This window comes from Ochotona princeps, chromosome 2, assembly GCF_030435755.1.
Source record: "Ochotona princeps isolate mOchPri1 chromosome 2, mOchPri1.hap1, whole genome shotgun sequence".
NCBI lineage: Eukaryota > Metazoa > Chordata > Mammalia > Lagomorpha > Ochotonidae > Ochotona > Ochotona princeps.
The window spans coordinates 42709530-42721898 of NC_080833.1; the positions used below are offsets into that span (position 1 = coordinate 42709530).

Here is a 12369-nt window from a genome sequence, read left to right on the forward strand (position 1 = left end):
ATCCACGAACACTGGCCAGGGCACGGCAGAGTGGGCCTTTCTGGGGAGTGTCCCCAGGTTGCTACCTCGCTCACCTTTTACCCCAACAGTAATGAAGGCTCCATAAGAGAAAGACAACTCTGCTCATCACCAATGATTCTTGAACGAGAACGCTGTTCGGTTGACAAGAAACATGTGTGTTTGGGTTAGCAAGCACTTGGTTGAGAACACTGACTCTGAGGACACATTTCCTGCTTTTGAATCATGGCCCTGAAACATGGGAAAGTTCTTAACTTTTCTGGAACCCAGTTTCTTCCCCCTATAAAACACCACCAGTACCTGCCTGAGAATGTTGGTGTAAAGATTAAATGAATATGGGATCCCATACAATTAGGTGCCCACGCATAAAGGATTTAAGGGTTTCTGGCACATATAACAATCACTGTTAGTATTGTTGGACCAGAAGAGGTTGGGAAGAGCTCAAGGGTGACCCCCCTCCACCCCAGTCCTGCTGGGTAGAATGGTCCTGGTCACCATGGGCTTTTCTGCTGTGCCAAGGACTTGTGCCATGTTGGAGTGAGTGACTGGAGCCAAGCTAACGGACTATGCCAGTGGAGGAGATGACTGACGTTGGCACAAGAGAGGAAGGCAGGATTCACGTACCCATTCAATCAGCATTTACCACCCGTCTGTTTGGGGCTAGACAAAAGGAAAATCAGGCACGCAGAGCCAATTGCTGGGGCTGACAAAACAATCAAGAAGGAAAGAGGAACCAGCATTTGGGGTTTGGTGGGGGGAGGAGACATCTTCTAGGGGCTATAGCCCATCAGAGGACCACAAAGAGTGCAGGAAGCCTAGGGCCAGTGTCAGAGCATTTGCCATGGGATGTGTCAAGTAAACCTGTCCCTCCACCTCCCCTGGGAAAGCTCTCAGAGTTTCCATGGATCACGGAGAGAGGGCTGAGAAATGAAAGAGGGAATCTGAGTTACAGCTGCAGGGGGAATGATGCCACAGGCCACACAGCCCTCCCTCACCCCTGTGCACGCGCAGTAGGGGCATACGGTGTTTAAGAACCATAAATAACCACCTTGGGCACTCTGTAATGGTGCCAACAGCAATCACAGCAACTGCACAGAGAGGTTTTGGGGAGTTGCCTCTCCCTACCCAGAAAGGGGAGCCAGAGCCACCACCAGGCAGTCCTCTTGTGTTGAATTAGTCAGCAGCTCTGAACTGGCACTTTAGAACGGATAGCCTTACTGAGTCCACCGTATTCATCTTTCATGACTTCTACTTCTCTACTTTTGTATCACCATCATCATCTTTTAACTTGTTTAACCAAAGAATTACGTATTACAGAAAGCAAGGGAGAGGAAGAGAGAAAGGGAGTGAGAGAGATTTTCTATCTGCTAGTTCACGCCCCAAATACCCACAACAGCTGGGGTTAGGTCAGGCAGCAGGCAGGAGTCAGGACTTCAATACCTTTTTCCCATGCAGGTAGCAGGGACCCCACTTCCTGACTTACTGTCTGCTGCCTTTCAGGGTGCACACAGCAGGAAGCTAGCGTGGAGGCAGACCCCAAGCTCGGAACTTGATGGGATGAGCGCATCCCAAGCAGTGACTTAGCCACCAGCCAGCTGCTGGGCCTCACCATCTTTTTCAGCACAATTTAAAAAAAATGTACAGCACACATTTTTTTTAAAAACAACATCTCAAGAAATCATCAATCATCAGCCAAAACAAAACTACCAATTTGCCTGAGTTTCCAAGAGTGGAATAAATAAAGCTCTGCTGAAATTTACCTGCACAAATTGAGACTTTGGAGGGAAGACAGAAATAAAACAGTCTTTTTCTTTTCTTTTTTTTTTAAGATTTATTTTTATTACAAAGTCAGATATACAGAGAGGAGGAGAGACAGAGAGGAAGATCTTCCGTCCGATGATTCACTCCCCAAGTGAGCCGCAACGGGCCAGTGCGCGCCGATCCGAAGCCGGGAACCAGGAACCTCCTCCAGGTCTCCCACGCGGGTGCAGGGTCCCAAAGCTTTGGGCCGTCCTCGACTGCTTTCCCAGGCCACAAGCAGGGAGCTGGATGGGAAGTGGAGCAGCCGGGATTAGAACCGGCGTCCATATGGGATCCCGGGGCGTTCAAGGCGAGGACTTTAGCCGCTAGGCCACGCCGCCGGGCCCAAAACAGTCTTTTTCGTCTTGAATTTGTTTACTGCATAAACCCTGGGGTGTCTACATTTTAGAATGTGACGACTGAATAAAAAGATATATGGCCGCTTACTAATGCTCTCAGAGCACTATGCAAATTCACATCACTGCAGTATATTTCACTCCAAAAGCTATCACGTGAATATGGAAGCATTTTGTAGTTAACAAGGCTAAAATATGTTAATAGATAGCTTGCTTTGCTTAAGATTTTCCATTAAATCATTAATGAGAAAATAAAGACAGCTTGAATGGTCGAGTATGAAATGCAAATGAGTAACTTGGCTTCTCAGGCCTTGCTACCCAATGTCATGTGATGTTTATATTTAACTTTCATAAGGCAGAGTGTAGTACCATGCCACAGTGCAGCCGGTGCCCCCGGATTTGCTGACCGCGATATTGAAACTATGCTTTTTAAGCACTTTTAAAAATATTTGTTTATTTTACTGTAAAGTCAGAGTTACAGAGAGAGCGAGCCAAGGAGATAGAGAGATAGCTTCCACGTGTTGGATCACTGTTTAAATGGTTGAACTAACCAGAGGGATGCCGGCACCACAAGCAGGCTTAGCCTACTGTATCACTGTGCTGGTCCAGATTTCTAACTGCCTTTGAACAATGATAAGGTCAGGGTAAGACCACATATGTGCTGAAATGGGTGGATTGAGAACAGCTTCCCTGTCCTTTATCTAAGGGATCATATTTTTTAAATTAAAAAAGAAATTCATGTAGGGGTGGATGTTTGGCCTTGATGGTAAGAAGCGAGTTAAGATGCCTGCATCTGCTCTGGACATGTCTGGTTCAAGTCCGGGTCTGTTCCCAACCCCAGCTTCCACCTAAATCACACGCTGGGAGGTGATGGCTCAAGCAGTTGACGCTCTGTCCCAGGGAGACCAAGAACAAGTCCCTGTTCCCGGTTTTGGCCTGATGCTATGGACACTGAAAGGGAAGGGAACCAGTGGACGGGACCTCCATCTGCCATTTTGACTCTTAAATGAATATTAATAAACTATTTTAAAAATTAATAAAGCATTAGAATGAAGCAGAGACAAACCTAGCCCTCTTTAAATGAATGCAAAGTACCAGTAAACTTCTCAGAGAATACACTGTTATTATTAGGATGAAGAATTAGTTTTTCTTTTCTCTTTTTTAATATTTATTTATCTTTATTGGAAAGTCAGCTATACAGAGAGGAGAAGAGACAGAGAGGAAGATCTTCTGGCAGATGATTCACTCCCCAAGTGGCCGCAATGGCCAGTGCTGCGCCAATCCAAAGCCAGGAGCCAGGAACTTCCTCCAGGTCTCCCACGTGGGTGCATAGTCCCAAGACTTTGGGCCGTCCTCGACTGCTTTCCCAGGCCACAAGCAGAGAGCTGGATGGGAAGTGGGGCTGCCGGGATTAGAACTGGCGCCCATATGGGATCCCAGAGTGTACAAGGCGAGGACTTGAATTGCTAGGCCACCGTGCTGGGCAATCTTTTTTTTTTTTTTTTTTTTTTTAATGCAGAAAGACTGCAAACATTATTCCCAGTTTCTTGGGCCACTGCCTCCTACCACAGGTACCTGACGATGCAACTGCCTTCAGACGCAGTGGTCAGTAAGCCTGGCTACTTCCTTTCATGTGACCAGGAAGAGGGCTCTGAGCAAAGGACAGTGACATACACCGTCCTAGCCTTAGCCAGGGATGACCCTTACTGCCTCCTGAAGTAATGCTCATCCTACATTGGTAACCTTGGGCCACTTCCAACCTTTCTTTCTTTTTTTCTTTAAATCTCAAATAAGAAGACTTCAGGGATTCACCAATTTCTATTGAAAATATATATATTAAAATATTGTAATAAATATTATAAATATCTTATATTTAAGTTGTACATTATATTTTATATAGTATATATTTATCAAAATATTATAAACATATATTATATACATGAATTGATTTCGTGTCTCCGGGGAAACTGTGAAGCCTGTGGCGGTTTTCCTGAAGAGCTGGATTATTTCTCAGATAGCGGCTCTACATGATGCTTCAAGCAGGTGCCAAAAAATCCTCTGTTTATTTTATGTCACAGTGCTCAACCTCTGGAAAATGGCGCCACCTTCCAGAAAAACACTCCTATGCCCCAGCCTTTTCCACCCCGGGGAGCAGTCGGAAGGACACACCCTTCCGTATCCATCACACAAGGAGGCACACCGCAGAAAATTCTAGAAGCTTCCCTGGAACTGGCTGCTTCTCTGCAAGGGAGAAATAAACTTTACTAGTAGCAGTGGCTTCAGGAAGGAGAAACACATTTTTGGTCTGTTTGTTTTGTTTTTCCTCTCACAATTCTTTTACACTGAATCAGGTTTACTGAGAGGCGAGTTTTCTGCAGTGTCAAGTTCGCGGCTGTTGATATCCCTCCGCCTTTTTTTTTTTTTTTTTTTGGAAATTATAAAATACCTCCTGTCTCGTCAGAATGGCGAGAATACCATGTCTGGAAAAATTAAATGCCTAATCCTGCAGATATTCTAGATGGTACACATACAGTAGCATGCCAATAAAAATTAATACCCATCCCTTGCATCTAACTACCCAAAGTCCAGAAATCTCAAGTTTGCATTGAAAAGGGGCGTGAAAGAATGCAAGGGTCTTCTTGCAGGCCGTCCCTGGACGTTTCTTGGGACATACTGTGCGCCGTTTTGTTACAAGTGTATCCAGTGTCCCCGGCACCAGGGACTTGTGGGATGTGGTGCCTTGCCGCGCCACTTGCTCGGCAGCTTCCAGAGGTGACGGTTGCAGTATGAAGGCGGACCCTGCAAAACTGGCTGACAAGATTCTGCGCACCCCCAAATGCTCCAGGTGCCGCAACCATGGCTTCCTGGTGCCTGTCAAGGGCCATGCAGGCAAATGCCACTGGAAGCAGTGCACCTGTGACAAGTGCTACCTGATTACGGAGCGCCAGAAGATCATGGCCGCACAGAAGGTGCTCAAGAAGCAGGGCTTGGAGGAGGAGCAGGAGCTTGCCCAGGCCCAGGCCCCAGGCCCGGCCCCCCGGGGGCCTGAGCTGGCTGTTGCAACCGGAGTTGGGGCTGCGGCCGCGGCCACCAGCCAGGGCTCAAGCTTCTGCCCGCTGCCTCCACTGCCTGCTGCAGCAGGTCCTGCGCCAGGCCCTGATGGCCGCGCGGCAGTCTACCTTTGTGAGAGGCCACCGCGAGGCCCGAGCCCTGGCCCCAGTGCCTTCCAGCCTGTCCTGGGTGGCCGCAGCCAAATGGCGGCCCACCTCGGGTTGGAGGCCCCAGACCTGCGCGACCTAGGCGGCCTAGGTGGCCCTGGCCACCAGGAGTTATGCAGACCGCTGCTGCCTCCACCAAGCCCACCGTTCGCCAACTTTGGTAAGATCCCAGGGCCCTGCTTGGCTTTGGCGCCGCTGTCCAGTTCCCCTTCAGGCTGCAGGCCCACTGCGTCCCAATGCGGCCTAGTCCCTGATCCCGTTAGAACGGGCTGCCGGGCTAGAGGGTCTTAGAGGTTTGAGGAGGGGAAAAATGCTTGGCTTTAAGCAGCCTTTCTCTAGTCAGGGACTTGGGTCGGGTGTCTTTTTATAGAAAGGGCGATCCAGAGGCCTTTGAACATTCCGTTGTAGTTTTGGCTTTAAAAAAGATGGCCCCCGTCGCCCTTTTAGCAGTGGCTCCCCCTGGGGACGCTGAGCGAGATTTGCACCACTGCGCTTGCGCACCTCTTCTGGCGCTGGGGGCCTCTTGTAGACAGGTGGAAGGCGCACAACTGTGAATACGCATGTGCATCCCCTCCTTTTTCCGGGGGCAAGAGGCCCCTCCCGTGCCTGTGTAGTGCTTTCCGCCATTTTGTCAGCCATTTTGTCAGGCTGCAGGCTCTGCTCCCAGAACGTTCCCGGGAGCGTTTGTGGGGCTGGCAGGTGTTTTCTGCCGTTCCTTGGCCAAGCGGCTTCTCCTGCTGCTGCACCTGGCCCAGTGTGCACCTGCGTTCACCTTGCCATTCTTTCGTCCTGTGTGGGAGCAAGAGGTAGCCGCCCCTACTCTCCAGAACAGTGTACCAAAACGTGATTGTTTTTCCATCTCCATTTTGTACGTAAACTATGTGTTCCCCATGTCTTGTAGCTTTTATATACAGGTTTAAGTCTGGTGAAGGATTTCTTGGAATTTTTTTTGTCACTGAGGATTTATGTGTTTTGGAAGGACTACAGAGGGGGGAAAGGCAGAGACGTGCAGAGAGCAGCCTTCCGTCTACTGTTCACTGCCCAAATGCCCGCAGCGGCCGGAAGCTGAGCCACACCTCACTTAATCCTGGTCACCGGGTGTGGGTGGTCCAGACCCAAGTGCTTGAGCTTAGCAGGAAGCAGGATCAGAAGCCGGGGAGCCGGCAGCTGAACCCCAGCTCTGCCCGACGTAATGCCGGGCTCCCACATGAGCGTCTGCCCTCATATGTGGAGTGAAAAGTCTTAAAAATCTAACTTTTTTTTCCTTGTCTCTTTGGTGTGATACATTTTCTTGGTATTTCTCCCATGGTGGCATGGTAGAGAGTGTCCAGTCTGAGGTTTCTCACATTGTAACCTCGGACAGGTTTCTTCCAGGGACTTACCCGGAAAATCTGTGTCTCAGGGAGCTAGCCAGCTGGTGGGAAAACAGACCTGCTCCAGCAAGCCTAGGAGAAGCTTACTTTTCCGGGGAGGTAGTGCTGTTGGTGGCTGTACAGCAGCAGGCCCCAGACTCTGGCACCTAGGTACAGGTAGGGGCACACACTGCTGGCCCCCTGGGGCTCTGGAGGGATGCTAGTCACCCATCAGGAGAGCAGGAAGGGCTGGTAGAGATGTTCCGTTGTGCAGCTGAGCCATCATGGCGAGTGCCAGAGGTGGAGGGGGTTCAAGTGCACTGATGCACTGGGCAGTATGGCCTAGGGTGCAGGACACAAAGGGATGCTGGGGGGAGAGTTTTCCCTCAGCAGTGGGGGACTAGCTGGGAGCTCTGATCCCCTCTGCTGCCCAGCAGGGCCCAGTGGAGGCAGAAACAACCTGGTAGAGTAGGAGGGGCAGAGATGGGTAAGGGAGACGGGGGGGGGGGAGTTCATTTAGGGGCCCAGTCCAAGGGAGGCTGTGCTACTTACTATCCCAGGCTGGAATGTGCTGCTGGGGCCCCAGGTCCATCTCTCTTAACCTGTCTTACCACCTGCTTTCCTCAGGGCTGGCTCTGAACATCAACATGGATCGCCCTGTTGGGCCTGAGTACCTGGAGCGAGAGCCTGGCAAGCTGTACCCAGGCTGCTCGGTGGGCATGCACCCATTCCGCCCATTCCCATTGGGCTACCAAGATGCAGCCCCAACTCCAGGCCTGCCAGTGCAGGCTGGCTTCCGGCATGTGTCCTGCACCCAGTATCCTGGTGGAGGCCTGGTGAGTCCCCTCCTTGTCCCAGCTGCCCTTGCTCAGGTGGGGAAGTGACTGTCAACCCCCCGGGGCAGCCACTCTGCACCAAGCTTCCCAGTGGGAAGGATACAGGCTTGGCTGCAATGCATGCAACAAGTCACCCCTGTTGGGTGGGGCATGTGGCTGGATTCTGCAGCTTCAGATGCCAGCTACCTGACCGGGGTAGGTATGGGGCCTTTAGACTTTGACCATCTTGGAGGAGGACTGCTAGAGCTGGGGCCCGGGGAGAGGCCAGTGTTGGCTGGGGTTCCCCGGGCCTGGCCCTTTGGGGGTGGACAGTTAGTGCAGCAGGTACCACCATTCTCCAGGTGCTGTCACCTGAAGGCCTGCCCCTTGGGGATCCCAGACACTGCCCCTGCAGGAAGGCGGAAAGGCATGCAGGGAACATGTGGGTTTCTTAGTTTAACAAGTGCGGCAGGAGGTGCAGGTCCTGGGCTGTAGTCTTGTAGTGGATCCCAAGGGTTCCAGGGCACAAGCCCGCCCTTCTGTGCTACCCCATCAGCCTCTCCTGCCTGCTGCGCATACCGATTTCATTCCACGGATGCAAGGGAAAAAACGTTCGAGAACACCAGCTGTCTTCCGGCCCTTCTGAGAGCCTTCAGAGGAGTGTTAGGATGCCAGGCAGAGTTGTGGGAAAAGGCTCGGTCGAATTCAACCTTTATCCAAGGTCGTAAAGTTGGGGCATGAGGGACTGGGATCTAGACAACACAGCTGGTGGTGTCACGGGGACACCTGGTCCCCTGAGCTCTCTGCTGCCCCAGGCAAGTCTCAGGCCAAGCAGGCCAGGTGTGGCCCCCAGTCCTCCTCATGACTGCACCTTGGCCTGTGATCTGTGGGCACTCCTTTGGCTGCTCCCCTTCCAGCCCAGGAGAAAGAAAGCAAGATGTCCCCAGCAGCCTCCACACAATGAGGGGCTCTGGCCAAGCGGGGCCCTCAGCACCATCTGCTCACGCAGAATCCTGGGGCCTGGCGTCCAGGCTAGGCGCTGATGGACAGGCCTGACAGATGCCTTTGTGCCAAGTGCGATCTCAGCTGGTAAGCCAGGCTGGGCATCCCCCACAGGCCCAGGCAGGAGCTGTGATCCGGGGAGAGGAGAGGAAGGCTTGGCTGAGCAGCCCAGAATTGAAGCGCTAATAATCCCCCATCCTCCCCCTCATGTGCAGATCAGGCCTTTATTTGCCAGACTGTTTCAAAACCAAGAACCCACAGGTTCCTTTCTGCCTATGCTGTGTCCCTTGTCTAGGTTTTGAGGTGGGCCCCGGGGATGCCCCAGCCTTCCCCTGTCTCCTACAGTCTCTTCTTCACAACCCTGGGATTCGATCCCTTCTCCATTGTGTGACCTGGCAACAACACCTGGGGTCGGGGCAGGAGCACCTAACTTCTGGGGCCCCTGAGTAACAAGGGGTGGTGCATCCAAGATACCTCACTCAGGGTCTAGCACGTTGCAGGTGCCTTGGGGGGGGGAGTTTGTTCCCTCCTTTGTGGTCAGGAAGGATAGGCGTCCCAGAAGGAGATGGCTGCAGGCTGGCTTGGAGCCTTTAAGGTGCTGCCAGGAGAGCTGGCAGGTGGCTCAGCATTTGGGGAGTTCAGAATCACTTAAAGGAGAGCAGTTTCTTCAAGAATTCTGTCTTTTATTTTCATTTAAAAATGCACCGAAAAGCCAGAGAAATAGAGAAACCTCCTGCCTACTGGTTCAGCCCGCAAATGGCCGCGGTGGCCAGCGCAGGCCAGGCTGAAGTCAGCAAGGAGCTCGTTGGCTGGGTATGAGTACTCCAGTCTTCTGCTGCCTCTGGAGTCTGGATCAGGGTCAGGCCGAACAGGATGCAGTCTGTGGGCTTGAGAGACCCCAGAGCCTTCTGTGGCACCTAATGGTACAGGTCAGTGGCCTCACACATGGGTAGGGTTTGCAGCTGCCTTTGCCAGCTCCCAGCTCTGTGGCTTGGGCCTGTAGTTTCATCTCCCTCCATCTGCTTTTCGTCCTCTTGGGAGAACAGTAGTGGCACCCCATTGCCCTAGCTGGCCCAGGAGGCTGTAGGTCCAGTCATCATGCTTGCATTGTCTCTTGCCTTGGATCACTCAGCAGGGGTTGACCCAACACCGTATCCAGAGGGCTCTGTACCCAGTGTTCTGGGCTAGAGGTGGTGCTTCCCGAAGGGGGACTTCCATCTGGGAAATGACAGACACAACTATGGGCCCCTGGCTCACTGTCCCCCTCTGCCTCTTGGCCACACATGCCATACAGGTGTCAGAACCAGTGGGAGACTTCCAGCCGACTTTCTACCCGCTGCCACCTGTTCAGCCACCACAGCCCCCATACCTGCCACCAGGCTTCCTCTCTGCGCTCCACTTGCTGCCGCCGCCACCACCACCACCACCATCACCCTCCTTCTCACTGACCATCCTGTCTGACACAGACAGAGAAAATCCTGGTAAGTGGGTCCCCCGCTCCTGGTTCTCCAGCCATTGTGGAGAATGGGAAGCCTCACCTACAGCCAAGTAGATGGCGAGCTCAGGGCCTCGGACATGCCCTGAGATGTCCTGGAGGACGTACATGGCAGAGCTGGGAGGTGCACAGAGCTCTCTGGTTCCAAGTCTGATGCCCAGTCCCTTAGTATAGCAGCACGGTGGTCCCATGCGTGAAGGGGTATGCATGTGTTGGGTCTCGGGCTGAGCCTGCAGCAGCAGGAACCAATCTGGGACAGTTAGGGCTGGGCCCTTTGCCCAGACCATTATGGAGCGACCCTGTTCTTGGCAGCTCCGCCACTGGTGCCCGGGGCTCTGTTGGGCACTCACAGGTCAGTCTCTTTAGCACTGCACTGGTTTCCCCAAGAGGTTTCAGTGAGGAGCAGATGAAGTTCTGAAAGTGAGAATGCTCTCAGTCGATTTTCCTTTTTGAGGGCTTTGCTGCCCAAAGCCTCCCAGTCTTCCTCCAAGTTGCCTGTATATGCAGAGGTCTAGCTAACTCAATGCGGGCCAGCACAGGGTGGCCTAGTGATGTCACTCCCATTTTCCTGAGGGGAAGCCAGAGGCCTGTTGCATACTTGCTGTGCACATACTGTCTCACCCCCTTAGCTGGGGAGGTGGTAGGCTGGCTTGAATCACTCCAGGCACTTTAATCAGCTGGGGAACCCTGGGCAAGGTCATTTACTCTGGGGTGCCTCAGCTTCAACATGTGCAAAAATGGGTTAATAATAGTCCCTCTCCTTGTGAGGTCACTGAGAAATAACTAGAGCTTAAAGTTGATCAAGGCGTGAGTGGAACTTGACTCATTGTATGTCACCTGGTCCCCAGAAAGGATTGGTCCATTCTGCAGGAGGGCAAGGATCAGAGCTATGGAGTTCCCTAGCTGGATGGATGCCAGCCAGTTTGTGTGAGGGGCCGGCTGCAGGTGCACCTGCAAATGTTCCCTATGGCCAGGGCTGCAGTTCCAGGCTCAAGATGCAGAGCAAATTCAGTTTCATATTCCATAGGGCTGAGATGACATGGGAGCCTCACAGAGGTCTGCACCTGGAAGCAGGTGTAACTGCTCCCCCTCCTTTCTCCTCCACAGATGAGCTGGAGGCCGAGACCCTGGAGAAGGCTGAGACCCTGGGGGAGGCCCAGACCCCGGAGGAGCCCCAGATCCTGGAGGAGCACCGCGAGGTGGAGTGCAAGGAGTACTCCAACTAAACTCAGCCCACTGCTGGGCCAGCGGGTGGGAGGACGGGGGCAGGAGGGAGGAAGGGGAGGGCAAGAGGTGACAGCCACAGTTTTCTTATCTGTATTCAATGATGTGTAGGCAGGTAGAAGTTGATTCTTGTTTGGGGGGGTGGAGGGTGACATCTGGAATCTGGCAGCCCAGGATGCCAGAGAGTGGGGCAGCTGGAAGCCTGCGTGTGGGAATGAATTTAGCTGTCCCAGTGTGCTGCTGGGTCTATGAATTCCTCTGGCCCCACTCAGCACTGAAGGTGCCTTCTATTTTTGAGCCTTCTGCTGCACTTGCCTGGTCCCCAGGGGGCTGGGGAACCACTGACATCAGCTCTGAGCCCCTTGAGGCCATCGAGAGCAGCCAAGGCCAAGGGCGTTGACAGCAGGTTCTGCAGCGTCCCGTGTTGGTTGCTCCTCCTCCTTGGCCAACACCCCTCTTTGTCCACGGGGATCCCACTATCCAGCATCCTGACCACTGGAGCCACGTTTAAGTCCTGATAGGCATTGTTTCTGGTTTTAGAAAATCTAGTTTGATCTTTGATATTTTTATAGCTGTTTCTGACTTCAAAAAGCAGGTTGTTCCCAAGCACTCATGAGACGTCAGTGGTTTTGTCTCTGGGTCTGGGGGCTTCTGCAATAAAAGTGTACAGTGGAGATCCTTGTGCACAATTTGTTCTTTCCCACCCATTGAAAGCTGCGTTAGGAGCCTGGAGGGGGTTGGGTCTGGGTTGGTGGCCTGTCGCCTGCTGGCCTCTAGTATGTCCCAGCTCGGGCAGGGCCCTCTACCTTGGTTATCCAGCGGGAGTGCTGGGCCAGGCCAGCGGATGTCTCTACTTCTTTTATTGCTCTGATTAAACAGCAGAGACTTTTGAAGGGAATCTGATGTGGACACATTGTCAAGAGTTTAGTTTTCCATCTAGCTTCCATCCAGGTGGCTGTGGGAGGGTAGAGGGGGCACATTTTTGCCAAGCAGAGCTTGATCCCGTGCTGTTTCAGGGCCCTGGGCCTCATTCCTTGGTTTCCTTGGAACTTTCATTTAAGAAACATCACGTGTCTCTCCTACCTTCAC

The 12369-nt window shown here is 52.6% G+C and overlaps 1 protein-coding gene across 1 annotated transcript; it reads left to right on the top strand.

Moving 5' to 3' along the window:
- The first annotated feature begins 4846 nt into the window (after window positions 1-4846).
- Window positions 4847-11282, top strand: DMRTB1 (DMRT like family B with proline rich C-terminal 1). The gene is made up of 4 exons (XM_004588789.2): window positions 4847-5552; window positions 7372-7580; window positions 9856-10042; window positions 11164-11282. Exons 1-4 carry the CDS (start codon window positions 4961-4963, stop codon window positions 11280-11282), a joined length of 1107 nt encoding a protein of 368 aa, XP_004588846.2. The 5' UTR covers window positions 4847-4960.
- Window positions 11283-12369: the final 1087 nt, after the last annotated feature.